The 26,708-nt window shown below is 42.4% G+C and overlaps 1 protein-coding gene across 16 annotated transcripts in view; it reads right to left on the bottom strand.

The window, feature by feature from the left end:
• The window catches only part of PROM1 (prominin 1), an 88,753-nt gene extending 73,896 nt beyond the window's left edge, over positions 1-14,857 (bottom strand). For 4 of the 16 annotated variants that reach the window (XM_075930693.1, XM_075930697.1, XM_075930695.1 and 1 more), the window contains exons 1-2: positions 14,154-14,857; positions 8,651-9,074 (exon numbers count right to left, since the gene is read on the bottom strand). In XM_075930693.1, the coding sequence (XP_075786808.1) occupies positions 8,651-8,870 (220 nt within the window). In that variant the 5' untranslated portion in view covers positions 8,871-9,074; positions 14,154-14,857. The other 12 variants (XM_025178398.2, XM_075930689.1, XM_075930699.1 and 9 more) reach the window with 9 other exon arrangements.
• Between the last annotated feature and the right edge of the window lie 11,851 nt (positions 14,858-26,708).

Below are 26,708 nucleotides of genomic sequence, written 5' to 3'. Positions count from 1 at the left end.
TGCAGAAATATGATAGATCAGTGTTTCTCAACCAGTGGTATGAGTACCTTTAGGGGTACTTGAGAGAAAAGTCTGGGTGGTACGTCAACACAACTGAAATCTGGACAAACTAAATTTAAGTTTTACAGCACGTTATTATTTTTGTACTTTTTACACCCAAAAATGTAATTGTCCACCCAGCTATGATTAAGTTGTTTAAACAAATGTGTTGCAATGGTAGAAAAAAAATAGTGTGTCTGAAAACTGTAGGTACTGGGGGTATTATATATTTAAAAGGAGGTATTTAACGTAGCTACAACCTGAATTAGGATGTACCTTTCACCTCCCTGCTCAAAATGCAGGAATGGCCATACTGGGTCAGACCAACAGTTCATCTAGCCCAGTATCCTGTCTGCTGACTGTGGCCAATACCAGATGCGCCAGAGGGAGGGAACACAACAGGTAATCACATGATCCCTCCCCTGTCATCCATTTCCAGACAAATAGAGGCTAGGGATACCATTCCTACCCATCCTGGCTAATAGCCATTGATGGACCTAACCTCCATGAATCTAACAGGGTTCAAAAAAGAGCTAAAGTCCTAGCCTTCACCAAATCCTCTGGCAAGGAGTTCCACAGGTTGACTGTGCGCTGCGTAAAGAGAAACTTCCTTTAGTTTGTTTCACACCTGCTGCCTATTAATTTCATTTGGTGACCCCCCCCTCCCAGTTTTTATATTGTGGGAAAAAGTAAAAGTTATATACTTTTTCCATACCAGTCATGATTTTATAAACCTCCATCATACCTCATCCCCCTTAGTCTCCGCTTTTCGAAGATGAAAAGTCGAAGTCTTTTTAATCTCTCTTCATATGGAAACCTGTTCCAAACCCCTCAATTTTTGTTGCCCTTTTCGGAACCTTTTCCAGTGTCTTCTCCAATGAGATGATGCAACCACATCTGTACGCAGTATTCAAGATGTGGGTGTACCATGGTTTTATGTAAAGGAAATAAGATATTTTCTGTCTTATTCTCTATCCCTTTTTTAATAATTCCTAATGTTCTATGTCCTTTTTTGACTGCGGCTGCTCACGGAGTGGATGTTTTTAGAGAACTATCCACAATGACTCCAAGCACTCTCTCTTGAGAAATTGTAGCCAAATTAGTCCCCATCATATTGTATGTATAGTTGGGATTATTTTTCCAATGTGCATTACTTTACATTTATCAACATTAAATTTCATTTGCCATTCTATGCCCAATCACTTCGTTTGAGATTTTTTTTTTAAGCTCTTCCCAATCTGCTTTGAAAAACTCAACAATAGGGGCAGTTTCCTTATGTAACCAGAATACTGTACATGGTTCCAAATAGAAACTCAGAAGTTGTGTTTTAGCATAAGTTTGAGTTAAGTAACAGTCCGCAGCAGATAACGGAGACAAACTTAAAATCAGGTGGCTTACAAGACACTCAGCTGAGACTAGGGATATTAAGATGTTGTTAACTGGCTAATCTAGTAGTCGATAGAATTAGTTGATAAGGGAAGGCAGCCCGGCTCACTCCGGGTCTGAGATCTATCCCTGCTGTAGCTCTGCAGTTTAAATGTACTAAGAGCCAGGCGAGCAGCCCCTGTCCATAGCCAGTCTAGGCCCACTGCAGCCGGACGCTGCTTCGTGGCAGCCTCCCTGCCCCCTCCCCACACGCTGCTGCCTCTAATAAAGGCAGCAGTGGGGGGGGGGAGGAGGGAGAGCAAGCAGAACCATGGAGACAGTGCTAGGGGGACTGGCTTTTCAGCTGGTTCCCCTCAGCAACAGCTTCCCCCCCCCCTTGCTGCCTCATACAGAGGCAGCAAGCAGGGATGGTGGGGTGGTGGAGAGAAATGTGTAGTCAACTAGATTAACCAGCAAGCCAGTGGTCTCCAACTTTAAGTACAAGATCATTTTTTGAATTTAAGTGCAATCCAAGATATACCTCAAACCCAAATACCCTTGTCCCACCTCCTTTGTACCCCTTCTTCGAGGCCACGCTCCTGCTCACTCCATTCTTCCTCCCTCCCCTTCACCAGGCTGGGGCAGAGGGTTACGGTGCCAGCTCTGGTCTTGGATTAATGGATTTGGAGAGCAGAAAGGGCTCTGAGCTGAGCTTGGGGCAGGCAGTTGGGGTTGCATAGGGAGTTCTAGGTACAGGCTCTGAGAGGGTGTTTGGATGCATGGGTGCTCGGGGCTAGAGCAGGGGCTTGGGGTGCACAAGGGGGTTCATGCCTGAGGTAGGGTTTCGGGATATGGGCATCAGCTGGGCATGGCTTACCTCAGGTGGCTCCTGGATGGAGCTACAGTGGGACTAAGGCAGGCTCACCCCTGCCCTACTCCCAAAAACAGCCAGCAAACTCCATCCCAAGTCCTGTTGTGCCCCCTCTCTTCTCTGTGAAGATAGGATACAGGGTGGAAGAGGCAGCACCTTGACATCAGCACCCCTCTACTTCCTTCTCTGCCCAGCAAGCAGAACACTCCTGGGGGTGGAGGGAAGCAAAGGGCAGGAGGTGCACAGCAGTAGGGTGGAGGGGCAGCTGAAGTACCAGCACTTGATAGCTTCTTGGCCAAACCAGTCAGGATCACCTGTCAGAGGTTCCAAGATCTACCTGTAGATCCCATCTACTGGTTGGGGGCCACTGCAGTAAGCCTAGGCTTTTCGGTTACTCAGCTAGTCTCTTATATCCCTAGCTGAGACTTTTTTTTTTTTTTTTTTCCTTTCAAAAAAGGGTAACTCTAGCCTAAAAGGTTTCCAGGATTTGTGTTATTGGGTGCACTGGGAAAGATTAATTGGATTTTCATGTATTAATCAGACATTAAGCTTCCTGGAATTCTATGCTGGAGAACGTTGGCTTTCTTTCTAGCCCACCAGCTTTGATGGGGCCACAGAAACACTGCTCCTTAAAATAATTTGTTCTACAAAGGAAAGCCAGTAGTTATTTTGATCTTCTGGGGTTCTATCCCTTTAAAGCCTGCCACCACCCTCATTCTAATTTGGAGAACAGACCATGTGGATTCCAAAACACTATTTACCTGAAGAGCTTGAGTTTTGCCAGCCTGTATTGTTGAAGCATCCATTGTTTCTCAGAGGTGAAGAAAGTATTTTGGTGTGCCCGGGTGAGACCCACCAACAAGAGAATGACCAGCTGGGGCCAGGATCTTGGATCTTTGCTGGTCCCTTAGGTTGTGCAGCCATAGGGCACCCAGGCTCCAGCCCCAGGGATCCAGCTGCCAGGCAATACAGTGACCGTATCTCATTCCTGAGCTCTACCCATATTCTCCTAACCTCCTGCACTATCCACATCCCTGCCCTTAGGTCCGCCCGCCACACACACACACACACACACATACACACACTCACTCTCAACAGACATAGGGACTGGACATCAGTGGATCACTTGATTTCCCTGTTGTGTTCATTCCCTCTGAAATGCCAAGTAATCGCGTGATCACCCCTGAGAGATTCAAATGCTGCCCAGCTGATTAGCAAAGTGCTCACAGCCAGCATCATGTGTTTCTACTGATGGTGCACATCCATACAGGCCTCAGTCCACATAAAATTTATTCCACAGATGGACAAAAAATTGGAGGGAACATTGCCTCCCCACCCACTGCCCTGATTCCTGGACCCTTCCCCCCCAATTCTGCAGCCCCGCTGAGCTGCCCCAAGGGGGCAGGGCTCCTGACTCCACCAGGAGCCTAGGAACCAGTGCTCCATTGGGATTCTCTGGTCCTGGACTACCAATGTTGCCGGACCAGAGAGTCCCAGTTTACAGAGGTACAATCAGTATTTATTTTCCTACCTTGTACATATCTCCCTGGGATGTCTGCCCAAATAAGGTGTAGATATAGACACCTTACTAGGTGATGCTTACCAGTTATGGTTAACCAGCAAGGGCTATATCAGCCTCAGCCCAGTACAAACAAGCTGTTTCACCAGTACCATGCTACAAAAAGATTCATTTTGTTTCACTAATAATGACCATTTAATCTTTCAATAAATTTAACAAAAATGGCCATACTGGGTCAGATCAAAGGTCCATCTAGCACAGTATCCTGCCTGAAGTACCTGGTGTTGGCCATTGCTGGAAGAGGGAATGAACATAACATGTAATCAAATCATCCATCCAGTCAGCCACTCTCAGCTTCTGGCAAACAGAAGATAGGGACGCCATCCCTGTTCATCCTGACTAATGGCCATTGAGGGGCCTATCTTCCATGAATTTATCTAGTTCATTTTTAAGTCTTTATAGTCCTGACTTTCACAACATCCTCCGTCAAGAAGAAAAAAATCCCAAAGGCTGTTTTCTTAGAACTTGTCTTAGTTGAGTGACAACTGTAAGTCTCCCAAAACTATCAATATAATGTTAAGTTACATTACTAACAAAGATGCGATAATACCTACATTTAGATAGAGCACAGCAGATATCAAAGTACAAAGGAAAGGAGTATCATTATCTCAATTTTACATGGGAACAGAGGCTCAGAGAGTTGAAAGGGTGCCCAGGCTAACTAAGTTGGCAGTTAGGGATAAAACATAGATTTTCTAAAGTCCCAGTGCAGGCCACACAAATATTCTGTGACGAGATGGTATGATAGGTTTAAATTAGAGCAAAATCTGTCCTTAAGCATGTGTAGTTTCCAAGATTTAGTGGGGGGAAAACTGAAAGACTAACTCTCAATACTTATACTTACTATATCCCTTCCAAATACTAAAATGCACAATTTTTATACGACGAGGACTAATTTCTTTCCCCATAGTGGAAACTTAATATTGCCCCTTTAACTCAGCAACTTAACCAATCAGTACACAGAGAGGTGCTGAAATTCCCTGTTCTAATTCTGTTAGTGTGTATAAGATTTAAGGCATGCACTTGATGATAAAATTAATTTTCCTATTTTAAAAATCATAAATTTTATACAAGTTAGATTTATGGCCATGAAAGTCTCCTAGGTTCCATTTTCAATTAGGCATTAATTTAAAAGAAACTAAGGTAACATTTTTAATACAAGCCAAGCAAAACATTCAGAACTAGCAACTGAAAAAATGACTGCATCCATATTTTTAGGTTACTATTTAGAGCATTGTTTTTATTACTCACACACATCATTCTGATATTACCTTTACTCAGACACAAACACTTTTTCTTCACTTACACTGCAGATCGTAATTACACAGAACTTCTTAAAAGCTAGTAAAGTTGTTGGAATGTTACTATGCACCCACACAAGACAATATAGTTAGAACTTTGCTACAAATCTCATCGATGTTTTCAGAGTAATCCAAGCTATGATTTATCTCTTTCCTATTTTTATTCTGATCAGAATCATAACTTGCATTAAACAGATGAGGATTATTATTTTTTTTTTAAATGTTTGCTTCATTTTTTTTCCCCTGGAAATCCATGACAGTTAGTCACTTACCCCCTACATTTAACTTTATCATTATTTGGAACGCAAGATCTGTGACTTCTATGCCTTGTATTACTTTTAAAAGAAGCTTTCCACCAACACAGCATCATTAGGAAGCCAATTTACTTTGTAGACTGAAAGATAAACATTGTATAAACTAAAAAGCTTATGTATCAACAGATGTTGGCACAACAAGAGATAATTACATCACCCATCGTGGGTGTGTCTACACAGCACAGTTATTTAACTAACTAAGGTTATTTTGAAATAATGCGACCATCTACACATCAATTCTGTTATTTCTAAATAAACTCGAAATAATGGACAGCTTATTTTGACTTCTGTAAACCTCATTCCACAAGGAATAATGCCTATTCCAAAATATCTATTTTGAAATAGCTGAAGTGTGGACACTCCACTGTTGCTATTTCATTCCCTCTTCCAGCAATGGCCAACACCAGATACTTCAGGCAGGATGCTGTGCTAGATGGACCTTTGATCTGACACAGTATGGCCATTTTTGTTATAACTTACTGAAAGATTAAACGGTCATTATTAATGGGTTGCCATTCAAACAACCCAGTGCCTCCTGGGGCTCTAATTCGAGGTAGCACATCCACATTAGGGAAGCCTGCCTCAAACTAATTTTGAGGCTTCCCTGTAGAATAGATGTGCTATTTCCAAATAAACTATTTCGTAGTACTTCTTCCCGAACAGCTTATTTCAAAATAAATGCAGTGCAGACACACACCCCGAGACTAATAACCTGGGACTAAAACAGCAACATCACTGAATATTGTACCACTGCCATTTACCATGAGGCAAAAAGTTAGCAATAACTTAATAGCTTACTGTTACTTGAAAGCATGTTACATCTGGATTGGCTGGCCTTGAAACATTCCACTTTATTTGAATAGTACTACTAGCAGTTAAACGGTTTAAGCACAGTAAGGATACCTTCTCTAGCACTAGCAAGGAAAATTAGCAGGCTGTGTACTACAGATGAACAAAGAGGCAGGCCTAAGTACAAGTGGGACTCGTTTTCTCCCCATTTCTCAACTCCATTTGAATAGCCATGTTTTTCGGACCTTTCAGTGTACAATACCATAATCAATTGCAATTATCCTCTGATTCATGGCTATAAAGCAACAAAACACATTAACACCTGAGGGTTCAGGGGAAAACTAGGCTAACACCCACAGCTTACATTAAGATTTAAATTCTTCCGAAGCCTCTGCCTAATTAGTAGCAACGTTTTCAGTTAAACATTATGGAAAAGGTTGTGTAAAGATGTATGTGCACTTGAACACAATTATTTTTAACTCCTAAATATACTGAACTCTATTCCTGTGTCTTTCTATAAGCACCCAAATAACTACCACGTAATTAATACATTAGATATGAAATAGAACAGCATATGGCAAAACAGATTATGAGATTAAACTAATTACATGATGACGACTCTGAAATCCACATCATCCTTCAGATCTAAATTTTGAGATGTAGCGTGTATGGGAGAACACAAGAGTTCACATAAAGCAAACATTAGAAACTATGTCTTTAAAAATGTCTAAGGGAAGGAGGGGAAGCATGTGTTAAATAAGAACAAACAACTTATATTAAGTATCTACTTGCTTTCCATGGACCTGACCTTGTAAATACCTCACACAACATGTAGAATTTACTACCCTAAGCAGTCCCATATGATTTCCAAAACTGTAATAAACCCTATGCTTAGTTCCCATGAAATTAAAATTTGCATCTACATTTACAGGACCCATTCTTGGAACCCTTATTCAAAGAATATTTTTTCACTAAAATCAACTGTATAATTATTATGAGAAATGAATAGTCATAAGGCTTGCAGGATCCAGTATAGTATTTATGTTAGACCAGGTCCCGCCACCCCCGTCTCCCTGGTCTGCTGGGGGGGAGGAGGGTGCAGCTAGTGCCCCCCCCCCCCCCCCCCCAGCAGACCAGGCTTTTCTTGCCTACCCCTGGGGTAGAGCAGCTGGGGGCTGCCGGGTTGGTCCCGCAGCACCGCTCCAGACCAACCTGGCAGCACCCCAGCTGCTCTGCCCCAGGCGTCCTGATTTAGCCGCTGCTGGTCAGTTTCAGCAGCAGCTGAATCAGGACGCCTGGGGCAGAGCAGCTGGGGTGCTGCTGGGTTGCTCCAGTAGCGCTGAGGAGCCGCGCTACTGGAGCAACCCAGCTGCTCTGCCCCAGGCGTCCCCAAATCAGCCTGTGAAACGGACCAGCGGCTGACTACAGGAAGCCCGAGGCAGAGTTGCTCTGCCCCAGGCTTCCTGGAATCAGCCGCTGATCAGTTTCAGCAGCAGCTGACTTGGGGACACCTGGGTTTCTTAAGTTGAATCTGTATGTAAGTGAGAACTGGCGTCCAGATTCAGCCGCGGTTGAAACTGATCAGTTTCAGCAGCGGCTGACGCCAGTTCCAACTTACATACAGATTCAACTTAAGAACAAACCTACAGTCCCTATCTTGTACGTAACCCGGGGACTGCCTGTACACATCTCCAAGAGTCTTCCGTGGACTATCTAGAAATCCTGAACATATATACTTAAGAATTTCTCTCCTTTCCAGCTTTGGGAATCAGAGTGGTGAAAATAAAAGGAGAGCAAAGGGAAAATAATCCAATAAAAGAATAAAGCCTTAAGATTTTAAGGTTACCACACTAAACAAATAAACTACAAGTTAGCGGTAGTTATACAATGTGATTTGTTTTCATGGAGTTCAATACAGATGCACAGATTCAAAAATGAATGGAATTTACTTTGCTAGTGGCATTCCTTTTGCAGAATAATCTCTAGGACAAACATTGTAATTACATAGGAAAAAAAGTCAGATTCTGACAAAAAACAACAGTGCAAAGCAGAACCTGTTGTCACAGATTAAAAAACAAGGCAAAGCAATTTATATTTTACTCTTAATACATTACTTCTGAAAGAGCAGAGTTGGGAACAAATTTCAGTTAAAAAACCGAACCTTAGATAACTAAAGAGTGAAATGCATCCAATTAAAAAAAATTTCGTTGCCATATTTCAAATCATTCACAAACACCAGTGATTTTTACAGATTCATAACCCCGCTGCTTGGTAGTAATGAATGTGTATTTATATATATAAAATATATACAAGTGATGGTGTCACTATACACTATGAAAATGAATGTCTTATAAGTAGGTCATTAGAATAAGCTATAATTTTACATACTTACCTTGTGGAAAGGAATTTGGTTGCACTAAATAAAGGAAAGCATGGACTAGTCTAAACAAAATTCCTATTGGTCCAGGTTCATGATATGCATATGTATCATATGCCTTCGCAGGCACAAACCCAAAATCCAAAGTTCCAGAAGTTGGTTTTTGTAAAGGTTGCACCTCTGAAATAGTACTTCCCCAAAGCAACAACAGCAGTAAACAAAGTTCCACAGCCATAGCTAACAGTATTCATAAAATAGGAGGTAGAGATTTTTCTCCACAAAGTCTATAAATCTTCAGAATACTAGAAAGCTCTTCATTGGGAGTGATGTGTCAGCAGGAAAAAGCAGATGCCTTTGTCCTTTGCTAAGTCTTGGATAACGTACACTCACTTCAGAATGGTGTGGATGCTCTTCACAGAACTGAGGCAGTGCACCATCTCTGGCAAAGACAGAAAACAACTGTTTAATAAGCGCCCTCTCTCCACAAAGATATGAAAATGTGAGATGATGGCAATCTCATGTGGAAACATAACAAAAATTATTATACTGGCAAACTAAATATGACAGAGTAGAGACCAATTTATTCCAATGTGTGAAAAAAACTGATTATACAACAATACTTGAGGAAACCACCAATTAGTCACAGTTTTGACTGAGCCTTTAAAATAAGACAAAAAAAGTTATTCTTCATGCTTCAGTCCTAATACGGTAAGTGAAATTAGAGGAACAAATCTTTATCCATAATTATAATACATTTTACTTAGTTACATTTGGTCACATAATAATCAAACAGTACATCTTATTAATTCTTTAAACACACCACTCTAAATACATGTAGACAGCCATACAAGGACTGATCTGCATAAGCAAATACAAAAGGACATAACTTTTCTACTTTGAGAATTCATAACTTCCCAAGGTTGAAAAACTTTTCATATAGGTTAATAGTGGTTTTTCCTACCTTTACTTTTGTGGTATTATTTATTAACTGAGGAAACATATGTTACCACCTATCATAGAAGGATTTAAACTTTCAATTTGTTTTATAGCATCGGTAAAATATAGTCATGAAAACAATATTTTCTGGCACAAAACATTGTAGGGACTTAAGACAGAACATGTGGATTTCAATAAAATATGGATTAAAACATTAACCTCATGCATTTTCATATACTAAAAATGTAATGTACTTCATTTCCTCAAACATAAAATGTCCCTCCCAAAATATCCCCACATATTTAGTATTATAGATGCTCCTTTCAACACAGCAAACAACGTAATACAAGTTATTATTTGCCTTCAATTTGTAACCATAAAAAAGGGAAGCTAAACCATTTCACAGATGCTGAATTTTCTAGCTTCAAGGAACACCTCTGCCACCGGTAGATAAGGAAACATTACCTGTAAAACATGAATGGACCTCATCCATACATTTCTACTAACTTTAAAGGTTCTCCACAAGGGTCCATCCTTGGTTTCCTTCTCTTCTCCCTCTAAAAAGTAACTTCATCCACAAATGCAAATTCAACTATCATCTGTATGTAACTCACTATCTTTCAGTAGAAAGACCAGTATCCAGTCCAAACTTAAAACATGCCCCGTCCCCAATATTTTCTCATAGATGTCAGCTTAAGCTCAACGTGACTATCAGAACCCTTAATCACCACTGCTAATCCATCCCACAAATCCTCCCAGCTACCACCTCTCTCAACTACAGTGAAGAACACGACCAATCTGACCTGTCACTGAAGTCTAATCTAGTTGTCATTTTCAACTCAGATCTCTTTCAAAGTCCTCAGCTAAGTTCTCATCATTTCACATTGTAATTACTCCAGCTTCCTCCCCTCTGGCCTTTACAAATGCAATAATCACCCACTGAAATGCATTCACAGCGCTGCTCCAAAGCTCATTTTCTTAACCCATTGCTTTGACCACACCATGCATCCCATCACTGGCTCCCTCTATTATTTCAGTCATCAGTTATTTGTCTTATTATTGTGACCTATGACCACTGTTCATGACTTTCCTGAGGTGAACTACCCAGACTAGCTCATCCTTTGAAGGGGCATGAACCTGGTGAGCTTCTAGAATGCCCTGCAAGAACAGAGTCATCCACCAGTAGCACCAATGGTGAAGTAATACAAATACATAAATGTTAGCATCAAATAACCTCTGTTCCCCAGATCTACATGACACATCAAAGTTTGATGAAGTATGAAAGCAAAAAACTACAGTGTTGGTGGTTGCGTGTCCTCTTTCAGAAGTATGTCACACCTATGGAGAAATCTAAGAATCTTTTCTCATCCTCCACAGCCACTGCTGAATTACACATAGCCAAGTATTCCAAGGAGAAATCTACAGATCCACTAATAAATGTGTAAGTAGCAATAAACATGCTTTGTTCAAAACATCAGTCAAAACCCAGAGGAGTTCTAGGAAATAGAAGAATCCAGCTTCAGAGCCATGAACAATGTCTATTCCTCCCTTTCATCATGTTCAACTTCTGTTGCTTCTCAGTAACTGGCCTCTTTGCAAGAGAAAGCCAGGAAAGAAAAATATGAGGAGTTATTCTATGTACAGAAAGAACCCTAGGGCACCTGTGTACCACCACTCCGTAAAGCATACTGTAAACTTTATACAAAAGTATGCTCTAATTCCATATATATAGAGTACGCTTCAGCCAAGATTCTCAAGTCACCTTACCCCATTAGTTAACTTTTGATACCTATGTACTTGTGAGGAGTATCCTCTTGTTGACCACTTGGTCACAATCTCTTCTCGTGTAAGTAACTGTTCTAAGGTCACACAGAGTCTCGGTTGCAGAGCCAGAAATAGCAAACAGACTCTCCCAACTTCTAGTTTTCTATTTTAACAACTATACTTCACTTCTTCCCTTTAACACTGCAATCCATGCAAACATAATATTGCAATCCAGTGATGTGACTACAACTCTGTGAACCGAGATCTAACCAACCAGGAGCCAGACTGCTAGAGCAGGATGTGGAAGCCCTGCGGCAACAAACGAAGAAGGGGAGCTGTGCCCAACATGGGCAAATGCAAGGTCTCTGATATGTGCATTATATTTTTTTAAAAAGTAATCATTTGAAGCCAGTTTATAATTCAATCTCAAGAGTCCAGTGACACCACAAAGGCAATGAAAATTATGGTCACAACCACACAATTGACAGTTACTTACACTGCTTTTGAAACACACACACACACACACAGGATTATAAATCTTCACATTCAGATTTAATAAAATAATAAGCCATAATAGCTATTGACAAGTCACAAAGGTGTAATGTTTGGATACAAAACCACTCTTAGGCCTGTGATTTCATTAGTTCAACTTGTTGCCATAGAAGGCGTAGAGACTGTATGAACCTTCTAAACATCAGCAAGTATAGAACACAGTAGCAATACAAACAAACAAAATACTGGATAGTCTCAACTTGCATCAAACCTTCATATTGACTGCAAGTTGGGAAAAGGGCTGCAGTCATAGAAATTAGATATTCAGAACATAGGATTGCATTCTCTGGATCAGCTGCAAAAAAATCAAAGGTTTAAAAAGGAAAATTTAAAAAGTGGGTTTCATTGAAACACAGCAAAATTTCTCAATTTTAACAACTTTTTAAAAATTAATTCCAGAGGAGGCAGTCTGCTTCCCCAAGACAGAGACTTGGCAATTGGTTTAATTTTTAGCCAGTTGACAAAACGCTTAGATTATAGCTTCCTTAAATGGAACAGGAAAAAAAAAATCACTTTGTTTGCTCTAATAATATTTATAAAGCATGTCCTATGAGGACAATGTAGAGCAATAAGAAGATTATAAAAACTCCAAATACTATAAAGCCAACCATGAAAAGGAAGTCTGCTGACATTTCAGAATTGATGGGGTGATCTGAAAAGGTTCTGATCTAATGCAGAGGAAAATGGATTACAGCAGATAATTATATACAGAGTAGTCCGAAGACCCTTCCTTCTTACCGCCTGCCCCCCAATTATATTTAAGCAGGTGGGATTTTCTTCCCTCCATTCCCACCAGCCATATTAATTCTTAATTCTAAAAATGAAATAGTATGGATTTGTAGTTAAACTCTGCCTTAGTTGAAGTTACAAGACTGATTTTATGGCTTTTCTTAATTTCTTCCCCGAGTAGATGAATGAAACAAGACAGAGTCCATATTAACTGCAACTATGCTCTTTTCCCTCCTCTCCCCCCCCCCCCCCCATCTTGTCTTTCCCACCCGATAAAACAAACACACTTCTTGATTGAGTTTACCCTGCTGGGACCAGAATGTAATCATTCGTGACCTTTCAATAGGATATGTCTGAACTACACTGGTCAGTATCTCCTAAGCCAACAACTCTTCACACATGTCTGAACACAAAAGAACTTTGTAAATGTATACAGAGACATGAACTGGGCACAAGTGGGTCCCTGCTTCAAGTCTGGACTCAAGGCTACAGACAGAGCAGCATAGTTTTTCTTATTACAACAATAACTCTGAAACCAGCTAAACAAAGTGGTTTCATAGCATCCTAGTCACCGCCACCTAGTTAGTCCCTCAGACACAGAATACAGGCACATTCCAAGCAGAGACTCTGACATTGCCCCATACATATACATGGGCTCCTGGTCAGTGTGTATATTAGTTAATCTCTTTGGAGGTCTTTGTTATTGTTGGTGCTTATCTCACATCCAAGCCCTCATACACAGATCAGTTCTTGACTACCATTCCTTGGGAAGAGCCCAACATATGTTATAAATTCTTAGCACAATTAACACAAAGAATCATCAAAAGAATCATCTTTATTCTCAGCAGAGAACATAGTGTCCCACAACAGCACCTTCCATTACACAGTAGTCATCCCTTCATAGTGTTTTCTATAGAGGGATCCTCTCTTCCCTAGTCCTTCTGCCCCTTCCTCCCATTCACTTTTTTCTACAGTAGGGTCCAACTCCCTTCTCCCCTGGCTCCCCACCCTACACATGGTGGCGCTAGACAAGAGCAGACTGACCAATTACACCCCAAGAAGTTTAAGGGGGGGATTTATTATTGCCCCCAAAATACAGTTAATTTGATTGAACGTGGGCTTTGTAACAAGTGCATTAATATGCATTAGGCTGGTTTTTGGTTGGTGCAAAGAACTTCAGTATTTTAGGGGGTGGGCGAGAGATCCGCCCCCCAAGGGCTAGCACTACCTCTTGCGATTTCTGCAATGCTTACTTCTCTCCGCGCACACCGGTATTTTCCTTACCGCAGCAGCGCTTCAGACCCCAGGATAATGGCTGCTCTCGGGGCAAGGCTTTCCTGGACCCGCCACCCGGGAAAGCAGCAGCCACTTGCGGGGCAGGACGCGAGTGCGCTACCCAGCAGCCTTACCCCGCATGCTCCCCCACCAGGGGCTACGCGGGACGGGGCGCACCACGCTGGGGCCCCTCCGGGTCTAACCCTTCCCGGCAGAGCAGCGGGAGCCGGCGGCGCGCGAGCGGAGCCAGCCGAACACTCACCCCGGGAGCTGGCGGCGTGCTCGCTCCTCCAGCTGGTCCAGCAGCTCAGCGTGCGGAGGAAGCCTACTCCCCCTAAGCCTCCGCCCCGCCAGGCCCCGCCTCCAGCCGCGCGCACCAATCAGCTGCTCCCCGCGCCCCCACACCCGGCTCCTGAATACGCCGAGTGGGGGCTGCGGGCCCGGCGCGGGAGGCCGAACTTGTGCAGAGTGGCGCGCGCTGGGCTCCCCAGCAGAACGCAGGGCTCGCCCCTCTGCGGCTTTCTGTGCAAGCCGAGGATGGGCAGAGTGGCAAAGAGACCAAGTTCTGGAGAAGGGCTCCTCTCCATCCTGTTCCCCCCTACACCTCCCCCCAATGAACGCCCGGAACTTCAGGCCTCCTGACGCTTCACTGTTGGATGCAAGTTTTGCAGCTGGTATCTGAGGGAGCCTAAGGGTTAATCCCGAACCACATTTCACTGATCATCCCTTATTTCTACAGTGGGGCCGGCCAAACCAAACACCAGGGTCCAAAGACACCTCTTTGTCATGAAGAATTTAAACTGAAAAGGGATCCAAGCATGAAGCACTGTCCTATGGGCTGGGCCAGAATCTGAATGCCTCCTTAAACTGGGGAGAAACTACAGCTTAATTTTGCTTGTTAACCCCAGTGTCTCATTTTTACCCCTTCAGACTGGAGATTTGTGATTGCCCTTCTGGTCCTGACCTATACTGGGGTTTAAGAAAGCTGCACTGGATGTTCTTTAGCAATCCCAGTTATGCTTTTCCTGTGAATTATATTATTAAAAGCTACTTCTATCTTTAGCTTTTGGAACAATACCTTATTTTATCTGTTCTGAGTTGCCCTGATTTCCTGACAAAATTATACTTTCTAATTCCCAGGACTCATGTCCCTGTTTCTAAGTGGTTCTTTTGGTGTCTGAAAGAGACCAGGGATTTGTCAGTAGGACAGGGAGCCAAATTAATATCTATGAACTCTGTATTTCTTATACGTCAATCTGCAGGAACTTCTGTTCTCCAGGGACTGTATTTGTGTCACCATGTATATTTTATTTGCCGCTTTCAAATTGTAGGTTGGTTTTACAAACATAAGAATGGCCATATTAAATCAGATCAATGGTCCACTCAGCCCTGTATCTTGTCTTCCAAAAGTGGCTGTTGCCCAATGCTTCAAAGGGAATGAGCAGAACAGAGCATTTATCTAGTGATTCATCCACTGTTGTTCAGTCCCAGCTTCTGGCAGTTGGAGTTTCCAAGACACCAAATGCATTGGGTTGCTTTTTCAGTTATCCTGGCTAATAGCCATTGATGGACCTATCCTCCAAGAATTTATCTGATGCTTTTTCTGAACTTGGTTATATTTTGAGCCTTCACAACATCTCTTTGCAATGAGTTCTACAGGTTGACTTACTTCATGTGAAGAAACACTTGCTTGTGCTTCTTTTAAACCTGCCCCCTATCAAATGATCCCTGGTTCTTGTGTTGGGCAAAGGGGTAAATAACACTCCTCCAACTGGGCTTTCCCTAACTGGAATATCAAGGCATAGCTGGTAGGAATGATTCTTGTGCACTTTTCACAGAGTCATTCTCACTTTTCAGTGCTACTGCTCATGGCACGGTTATAGTGACCTTATGTATCGTTTTGGCTGGTACAGTCCCATTTTTAAGCTCTGTCCCAGCTGTCCTGCCTTTTTGGCAAAATAGGGCATTTTTTCCCCATTTGGTCTCACCAAGTGACCATCAGTTGGCAAGAGCAATCAGGACAAATGCACAATTTTGCCAACCATGTGACCCCTAGGAAGATGTGGAGAAAATGTGCCAGGGGGAAGGTGGGCAAGGGACAATGCTGGACTTGCATAGGAGAGAGGGTTTGAGAGAGCAGCTGGGGCAGTTGTGCAGGTAGGTAGCAAGGGGGCCTCAGGCTGGCCCTGTGGGCATGAGGGGGAAAGGAAGGAGGGGAGTGCTTAGACTGGCCACATGTGGTGTTTCATTTTCCCCTTGGGAAAATGTGATCACCCTAGGCAAAGTAAGAATTTACATTGGTAAAATGAGATCATAATGCTGCCCTAGATATCCCTAGAAACACTGACATATTATAGAAGGTTTTTATTTCTCTCCTTCACTCTCCAGATAGAAATAACTGACAGAGGTGGAAAAAAACCAAGGACACAGCTATAGTAGCTAATCTCAAAGAACATGATCTACAGCTGTTAAAGATCCTCAAGGAAAACAAAGGTGTAGCTGCCAAATTGGAAGCATTCGAGAATGAACTAGGGAATTAGGAATTCAGATTCAATAGTACATCACCTAAAATAGGCACAAATAATTGGGCAAAATTTGTTTCCAAAGAGCAAATACAGCTCATGAGCACCCAAAACTTTTCTCCAAACTATCTGCTCAATTTGATTCCTTTGCTTCATATAATTATAAAATGGAAAGGAAAAATTTTAATATCAAGTTGATTACCTATATGCTTCAGAAGTAAGTCATATTATTACAGAGATAAATAATTTCAGGGATGCCTAGGACTACAGTCAGAAATTTGGGAGAGATTATGTATATTAAAGGGTGACATGAGAAGTGAGATATACAAGTAAATCTAGCTCTGCGTGGTCAGAAGAAACTCAAGTTTTCACTTGGCCCATCAATGGCAAGCTACTATTATATGAAAAAGAACAGTAGTTTGTATATACCGGTAGGTGGGTTGCTTCTGTACTAGTTACATGGAATTAAAGGCAAAAAACCTAATTTTCACAAAACAGTTTACTTTTGCAAAAATAAATTTGTCAGTGAAACTATTTAGCTGATGTTAGGCAAGTCCATGCCTTCTGTTCAAAATGAATAACGCATAACTTTTGGTGCATAGGGTGGTGAAAGAAAGAAAGGTACAACTTTGTAGTTATGTTTGAGTTTCCTTATGCTACAGGTGTGGAGCCTGGAGGCACTTGAAAATGATTGTCAAGATAATTTGTAATGGACTATCAAATGAAAATGTGTTCACTGAGTGACCTGCTGATTTTAAGTGGAAATATTTGAATTAGCTTTATCACCATGAGATGGTAGATGGGAGCCTGACCTCACCATCTGCCTTGCCGCAACTCCAGGAGCAGCTCTGATGAGATCCAAGAGCATTCTGAACAGCTGCTGACCTTTCTCTGCCACAGCTGCTCTGCAATTCTCATACTGATTCCTGCAGCACCTCAGGGGACGGAGAAGAGAGCAATTCTGATTGCTCTACTGTTGGATGAGGGATAGCATGGTGGGAGCTCAACTGGTTCCACCTGAGCCTACAGAAGCAGCTAGTAAGTGATGGTTCCCTTGTCCTAGGCAGTTCCCTAAGTACAGCTTAGAAGAGTGGGAGAAAGAGAGAGAGAGAGAAAAAACACCCTGAGAACTAATAGATAATAATGACTAATGCTGGAAATGTTTTTCAAGGCTCAGATCCACAAAAGGACTGTTCATGTTAGACAACTAAGTCCAATATTAACAGTCTTTCTTAAACTTTAAGACTGAGGAACACCAAAGAATATTTTTTTTAAGAGGAATACCAAGGATTTTTTGAAAAGTCAGGGGGAAAAGAAAAAGGGTTGGAAAACAAACAAACAAAAAAAGGGCAGGCATTTTTAATTCTTTTGTTCTGCATGGCACACCTCTGACTGTCTTGTGGCACACTGGTGTGCTGCAGAACACAGTTTAAGAAACACTGAATATTAAGGTAAAACATTACAACCCTCAGAATCCCTACTTCACTACTAGCTAATTCTGGAGGCACCTAAGTCCTTCAGCTTCTACATTTTACTGTCCAAGTTCCCTAGGCTACAATACATATGCGAACATGTCTAGACTACACAGTTAAGTTGACTTGAGGTAATTGGACATAGGTTCTATATGTGACAGTTAAGGTAACCTTTACACATGTATTGGTATGATATACCAATCCTGAAGGTCAAGGAATTGATGATATTCCAGCAAAGTGCTAGACAGAAGCATGGTTGGCTTCTCTAAGAATTTTGTAGTGTCTGTCAAGGCCTGTATGCCAGCAGGAGTTCTGGATGTGCTCTATGGTTGAATTTGTATAACAGATGGCTGCTCTTGAAGGATTTAGCCTTCAAGAAAGAGCTTTTTTGGCATTTTCTGTGTGTCTATTTTTTTCCCCGCTTGTATTGTACTAAATAAACAATACAAGTCAACTGGTTCAGGACTGAATTGGCAGAATTGTTTAACTAGGTCTGTGTCACACAGACAAATTCATATGTTTCATTTGAAATTTTGGTTTAGGCTTGTAATGCTCTATGGGACCAAAATATTGGTGCAGGTTCATGAGAAAATGGTGTTAACCTGTCATGATGCACTTATCTTCCTTCCTGAAATAAATGACAAACAAACCAGCCTTTTTCATGAGCCTGGGTTGCCCACTTTTATGCCACAGTATGATATGTGTGGACCTTGTTCAGCTGTACACTCTTGGGCTGTCTATATTGGTGCGATCTTGTGCAAAAGCAGCTGCTTTTGCGCCAAAACTTGCTGCCTGTCTACACTGGCTGCGAGTTCTTGTGCAAGAACACTGACGTTCGAATGTATGAAATCAGGGCTTCTTGTGCAAGAACTATGATGCTCCCGCTCAAGAATAAGCTCTCTCGTGCAACTGTTCTTGCGCAAGAGGCCAGTGTAGACAGGCAACATGAATTTCTTGTGCAAGAAAGCCCTATGGTTAAAATGGCCTTCAGAGCATTCTTGCGCAAGAGAGTGTCTACACTGGCAAGGATGCTCTTGCACAAAAGCACATCTCTTTCGCAAAGGCACATGCCAGTGTAGACTCTCTCTTCTTGAAGAGTTTTTGCACAAGAACTCTTCTGCAAAATCATGTCAGTGTAAACGTAGCCTTGCTGTGAGCATTACAAACACTTTGCACCTTATCCTGAAGTATTTACACAACTGATACAGGAGATGCAGCATGATATAATGTGATGCCAGGCAAATAGCCCTGATGGAAGACATAGAGCGGTGCAATTTGCAGTTGCTGATGACAGTCACATATCATCTTGACTCAGCTGAGTACTTTTTCTGGATCCAGGAAACAAGCACTGACTGGTGGGAATGCTGCAAAACTTTCAAATGCATAATGTCACTTTCTTGAAACTGTGTGAAGAGCCTTCCCAGTCCTGAAGTGCAGCAGTATTAAAATGAGAGCTGCTCTGACAGTGGAGAAGCAAGTGGTGATAGCTTCATAGAATCTTGCAATGCCAGACTGCTTATGGGCAGTTGGGCACCAGTTTGGAATGGGTAAATCCACCTTGCGATCTTCTAGGGCCATTAACTGATTTCTGCTAATAAAGGTAATGTCTCAGGACATAGTTTGCATAGAATGCATATTCCTATTTTGGCACCAGACCACCTTGCCAAAGAGTACATAAACCAAAAGGGGTACTTCTCAATGGTGTTGCAAGCATTGATGGATCACAGAAGCTGTTTCACTGACATCAGTGTGAAATGATTGGGAAAGATGCATGACATGTGCCTTTTTAGGAATAAAGGTCTGTTCAGAAAGCTGCAAGCAGGGATTTTCTTTTCAGACTGGAAAATAACCATTGGTGATGTTGAAATGACAAGCACTGTCCTGAGAAACCTAGCCTACACCTTGCTTCCAGGGCTCATGAAGCCATGCATAGCAGTAAGAACCCATTTAACCTTAGGCTGAGCAAATGCAGAATGATTGTGGAATGTCCCTTTGGATGTTTAAAGGGTTATTGGCATTGTTTCCTTGGTGAGACGTCAAGGAAAGCAATATCTCCTTTGTTATTGCTGTCTGCTGTGTGCTCCATAATATATGTGCAATTAAGGGAGAAAACTTTCCACTACCTTGTGGGGTTCACACAGATTTCCTGGGAACTGTTTTTGAGCAGTCAGAAACTAGGGCAATAAGATGAGCACATTGAGGGGCTCTGCATCTCTGTGAGGCTTTGATACCCAGTTTCAGCAATAAGCCAGAGTAATGTGACATGTATCTGTTTTGTTCCTTACCGAACTGCCCCCTCCATTGCATTTGCTCCACTGTAAACTCTAACCCCACCAATCACTGTATATTGAATGAATAAAGCTCCTTTTCTCCACAAACACACAGAGACAGCAAAGAAAGTAAGATAACCGGGGACAAAAGGACTGATAACATTGTGAGGGGAGAAACAAGGAAAGCTTGCTTAGTGTTGCACTACAGTAACAAATAAAGGTGTGGAAATATGTGCCTTCTGCTCCTTGTACTCTCCTCTGGTGTTGAGTGTAAGGGATGCGGAATTCCACATCCATCCTCCATCCACTTTTCTTAAGGGTGATGCTTACCGGTTAATTTTTTACATTCCTAATTGTGACTAGATTTTCAAAACAGCAGCTAACATCCCATTTAGGCACCTGAATAAATGGCTGCACTTAAAAAAAAAAAAAAAAAAGAACTAAAACAATGGGCCGTGTGCCCTTTTGAAATCTGTCAATACATGTTACAACAAGATCTGCTTGATGCAAAACACAATTGAGCATATCTGTTCCCAATGATTGGTGCTCAGCACTTGAAAATGTGGACACATATCAATGTTTTGTTTAACATCAAAAGAAAATCAGTGCGTGTTATGATAGATGTGATTTAGACTATAATGGTCATTTAAGTAGTGCTCACCATTAACTATAGGACCTAGGTGTTAGACATAGAGTGGAACACTAAAAATTTTCCACTATTTGGAAACCTATAATTTCCAGCTATTTTCTTTATACCTATGATGGGGAATTCTGACAGAAGTAATAGGACCTTTCAGAGTGGTACAGAATTTAAAGTGCAGTCACTGTTACACAGGGCAATATATTCAAACCAGTTATTGCCTTATTCCTGAGAAGAAGAAAAAGAAAAGCTATCAAAGATGGGATGATCTTTTCCCCACTCATTCCCTAGATTTAAAAAATAGCTTGATATTTAGTTGTAAACATTTGATTTGTGCCAGATTATGGCATAATTTTAGCAAGGATTGTCTTCATTTGAATTTAGAATTTATCCAGCTATTGATCACAGTTTCTTCAGAAACATTTTTTCTTGTCAGTGACATGTTTTGCTGATACTGTGCTGTGCTCCTCTTGCAACTTTGATAAATCTACATGTCAACTTGTCAAAGAGATTTAAAATGATATTCATCTTCTTTTATCTGAGAAAGCCTCTACTAGTTCCTATAGCAGATTTCACAGCTAACCAAGATGCAAAATGACAAGGGATTACATGATGCATGTACTCTGTGCTAGTAATTTTTCTAGTGAGCAATCCTGTCAAGATTTTCTATAATCTCTGTATTTTATATCTTCCTCCAAGCTTTGACAGGCAAGATTCTGGTAAATTAGGACATTACAAAAGGAGAAATTAAAACAATGAGACTATACAGGTTTTGGCATCAAAATGGAAGGAGAGTGAATTCCCTCCATCAGTTGCAATTGGTTTTGATGGGAGACAGGAGTAATGGCTATGAGTAAATATCACACCAGATTGCAGTCCTTACTCCCTTTGTATCATTCTGATGCCAGAAAGTGGCTGGAAAGCTACTCTGGGGTTGTCATGATACATGATCCTTGAGTGGTGTAGAACTAGGGGCCTAAAGTAGGGAGCACCTAGGGGTCAGGATAGGGCATGGTCAGAGCTTAAGGGGGGGGGACTATTAGCAGCCAACATAATCTAGAATAGTGTTTCTGAAAGTGCTCTGCGAAATCACTTTGAGAAGCACCTTAACTGGACGCCCTGGTATGTTTATTTATTGGAGCTGCGGCCATGGAGCCTCGCGGCTCCCATCGGCTCCGTTTTGCTCGTTGCAGCAAAGTGGAGCCAAAGGAAGCGGCGTGGGCTGGGCCACCGCTTCTTGCTGTTCCACTTGGCTCCAAAGAGCAAAACAGAACCGATGGGCGCTGCGAGGCTCCGTGGCCACGGCGCCGGTAAATAAACAAACCGGGGTGGCTAGTTAATGCGTTTGTCAAAGTGGTTTCGCGGAACATTTTCAGAAACACTGATCTAGAACTTCCTTAAAAGATGCTGTAAATTATACCAGTGGCTGAAATTAGCTTTCAGTAAATCTCAGGAAGGAGAGGGCATAAAAATGACATACGATCTAGGGAACATAGTGGACCACAAGCTAAACAGGAGTCAACATTGTGACACTTGAAAAGAAAAGCAATAATGGGGTGTATTAATAGGCATATTGTGAGCATGACAAGAAGTAATTTTTCTGCTTTACTCTGTTCTGATTATGCCTCAACTGGAGTATTGTGTACAATTCAGGAAACCACATTTCAGGAAAGATGTGGACAAACTGGAGAAAGTCCAGAGAAAAGCAACAAATCATTAAAGGTCTAGCAAACATGACCTGTGAGGGAAAACTTGAAAAAACTGGGTTTATTTAGTCTTGAAAAGAGAAAAATGAGAAGGGACATGATAACAGCTTTCAAGTACCCTAAAGCCCGTTACAAGGAGAAGGGAGAAAAATTATTCTCCTCTTTGGAGAGGACAAGAAGCAATGGGCTTAAATTTCAGCACTGGAGGCTTAGACCGGACTCCCTTCCTAATAGTCAGGATTGTTAAGCATTGGCATAAATAAAGAGGTTGTGGAATCTCCATCACTGGAGATTTTTATGAGCAGGTTAGATGAACATCTATCAGAGATGGTTTGGTGGTGCCTGGTTTTGCAAGTTTGGATTGGACTACATGACCTCTCAAAGTTCCTTCCCGTTACATTATTCTGTGATTCTATGATCACCTTCATGTCCCCTTCCTCTGGACCTGTGTCAGGTATAGGTCATGGCATTCGAGGGGAGGGGCGGCCTTCCTTTCAGAATCATGAAAAGAACAGAGAAAGTAATTATGGCTACTGTATATATTACAAGATAGGTATAGGTTGGGCCTGGCCCAGCACCATCCCTGGTTTGGCACCATTAGGTCCTGACTGGTCCAGAATGGGAGAATTTGCTGCACCAGAAGAGGTCTCTGTCACCGGCTCCAAGCCCAACACCTGCCACTGGCAGGCTGCCCCAGCAGGTCTCCTGCCTTGCCCTCCTCCCCACCCCCAACCTGACTGGGCTACTTGCCCAGCTGCTGCCAGCTTCCTGGGAAGCTCAGGCTCTGGTCCTGTGCATCTGGGGGCAGCTGTGGGGCTCAGGCTCCAGCCCTGCTCTCCAGCAGGCTGCTTCAGGGCTCTGACCCTATGCTGCCGCAGGGCTCAACTCTAGCTCCATACTCCTGGAGGCTGCTGCTGTGCCTTGGCTCCACTCTCCTGGGGAGTGCTGGGAAACTCCGGCCCCGTGCCTACAGGTGCTGCTGCAGGGCTCCGGCCTGAGCTATGAGCTCCCAGGGGCTGTCATGGGGTTCCAGCCCCACGCCAACCCATGCTGCCGGAGGACTCTGGCCTGGCCCATGCTCCCCCCATTACCCCAGCCCCAGCTGTCCCCCCACCCTTAGGCTTGTGGGCTGTCTGGTCCAGGAGCATCTCTGGTCCTGCCAGACGAGGAACGCTGCCAGACCAGACAGTATCAGTTTTTGGTAGTACAACCTGTATCTATATTGTGTCAGGATATTTTAAATTCATGTTTGACTAGATGGGCCAGATATTTTATTCATCAATTATACCTCATAACAGAGGTGTTATCACATGGGGCTTCTTCCCTTTGTGGGTACTGATTATGAGGGGAAGATTATATTTATACTATTCAGTTCTTTTGTGATTTGATCCTCTGAAATTCCACTGTTCACTTTCTGTTCATTTGCCCCCTTTCACCTTGTCTTGAATCAACCCTCACTCTAGTGTGGAAGTGATAGACGCAACATCACTTTCAAGGTTTATATATATTTCCCCCCAGCTCTTTTGATTTCTCAGAGAACAGTTTATGAATCCAGCATACTTAAATTCTCATCAAGCCCTGAAGCAAAGTTTCTGCACAGGAGAGAATTTCACACAGCCTGAAAAAAAAATGTTTGCACTGAAACTTATTTTGTTCACATAATTTACATTGTGGTGGTACCTAGAGGCCTTAGTCAGGTTGGAGTCGGTCATAGGACATTGCTGCCCCCAACCACCCAGCTGCCTGAGCATAGTTTCCCTTCCTCAGTTTCCCTTCATGAGGTTGGTCTTCTCAGATTTCCAGGCACCAGTCTATATTGGAGATGTGGCTTAGTCCTCTAGTCAGTTAATAAACTTAACTCCTTGTAGGCTAGCAAAAATCATAGAATTAATCTCAGGTCCAAGTGAAGGCTCCCAAACAAAAAGGATCCTCTGCACTTTTCTTTAGTCTACCGTGTACGGACCCTTTTTCTAATTCCCTGTGAACTACCTTTCACAGTCTTCTTTCTGCTCTAGGATAGAACTGGAGGCCCCAGATTGACAACCCCCGCCCTCTCTTGGTTTTATTCAGTTTGGTCTGGTCTGGCCCGTCCTGTCCTGTCCCGTCCCTGCTCTCAAGCCTTAGGTCTTCAGTGTTGGGGTGTCCATCTGCAGCTACATTCTTCCTAGGCCTGCACTCTCAGTCCTTTTATAAGGCTCAAGTGTCCATTAAGCCATTACTTGTCCCTCCTTAGTCTGCCCTTCTTCAGGCTACTGAATCATGGCACAGGTATGGCCAGACTACCAATTCTCTCAGCTCCCATTAGCTGGGAGTGGCAAACCATGATCAACAGGAACTGTGAGCGACTGTATCTGTGGACGTGCTGGTAAATAAGCATCTGGCAGCCTGCCAGGGGCTAATCCTGGCAAACTGCATCTGGCCCATGGGCCACTTATTGCTCACCCTTGTGTATACCTGTGGACTAGAGCTGATGTACTCATCACCACTAAATATCTGTTGGGGATAATTTTTAATTACCCCTAATTGATTTACTGCATCAGAAAGGGAGTTACAATGCAACCCACAGAGGAGAGACTGAAACGTACATTTTAAATACTTAATTCGGTTAACAGGGTGCCTAAACATTGAATAATAAAATTAAGGATAAAATCCTTTTAAAAACACACAAAGCACAAAACATAGTGAAGAACCATTCAAATTAAATGCATGGCCACTGGCCAGCCAGAAGCAAGAACCTAGCACGGTGCCTAGGTGACTTGCATTGCCAACCATCTGTTTGGAAAAAAGGGGTCAATTCCCATCACTATTTGTGATCTTAGTCTCCTGCTTATGGTAAGTGAAATTCCCTCAGATTTAGAGTGACCACTCCCTGCCCTACACACACAGTGTAATCCTACTTTATAGGATTAACTGCTGCAAAGACCTTCAATTGGCTGTCTGCCCTGGAGTGAATTATGCCTGATGTGAGTAAAAAAGATGAGGGTTTTTAAAATATGGATATGGAATATATTCAGCAAAACAAGCAATGAAATTAATTCATTCACTATGTTTTCAGGGAGAATGATAATGCCACCTGTGAAATTTCCATAAGGAACACACACCCAGCACTCACAATGGGATTAACCTGACAGGGTCCTTCAGCTCCAGTTTCTATGATTAACTTTAAAAGCAGTGTCATACTCCCCAAATGAGCTGCTGCATGAGAGATGCTTACATTTGATACAGATCAGAACTCAGCTAGTAGAAAATTTACCATCTGAGTAAGCAGAAGGGCTGGGTTCTGAAGCACGTCTCTCAAAAAATGTTTGCTCAGCTTGCTCCTCCCATTGGAGACCCTGGCTGCTGAAGTCCTAATAGCTTGGAACAGTAATTGTTACTGCAAAATGTCTACATTGTGCTTTTAGACTTGAGTTCCCTTCTCCCTGTATTGCTGCCACTCAGAAGCAATGGGATTTCTGCACCCCTGTGTGCCGCTGTAAAGGAAATCTACAAAGAAGCATCAAGCTGCTAATGTATTTTCTATCAGATGTACAGACCAGAAGCACACTTTATCCCCTCTGCTGCCTCACAGCTCTATCCTTCCTCTTGTCAGATTCAGCACAGGAATGTGCACGATGACTACTGAACAAGACAAAGTTGCAGTGAGGATGGTAAAGTGCTTCGCACTTTGAACTACATTCTCCTTCCAGTAAGATTAATAGCAATTTAACAGCAACACTTTTTCCTGAGAAAGGTGGGTGAATTATCAATATGGTATGAGGTGGAATAGCCAGGCATTTTTCAGTGATAAAAAAAAACCCATCACACTCTAGATTATTTTTTGCATTCTAATTCCAACATAGTTAGAGTAACTTCACAGTTACAGTGTGCAAAGCACACGGAACTCAGTTCATAATTATTTGAATTTGCATATGTACATGTCCAGTTCAAACTGTTTTTTAACTTGGTAGCTGTGTCAAATCAATGCTACAGGTGCGAATACAGGAAACACATTTAATGCTTTTGCGCCTGCTTTAGGATTGATGTCCGTACCTGGGCTGTAACCTTACAATCTAGTAAGCTGGTAAACCATACAATCTAGTAAACATAGCTATGCTGCCCTGGCAGCAGAATAAGAATCAGATTGTGACACTGAGTCACAATCTGCCCCAATTCAGTGCTGCTCCAGGGGAGTAATAATCTCTACCTTTTGCTGGTGCATCTTACT

This window comes from Pelodiscus sinensis, chromosome 5 (assembly GCF_049634645.1).
Source record: "Pelodiscus sinensis isolate JC-2024 chromosome 5, ASM4963464v1, whole genome shotgun sequence".
NCBI classification, from domain to species: domain Eukaryota; kingdom Metazoa; phylum Chordata; order Testudines; family Trionychidae; genus Pelodiscus; species Pelodiscus sinensis.
Note: the sequence above shows the minus strand (reverse complement) of the source record. Positions and strands in the feature narration are given on the sequence as shown.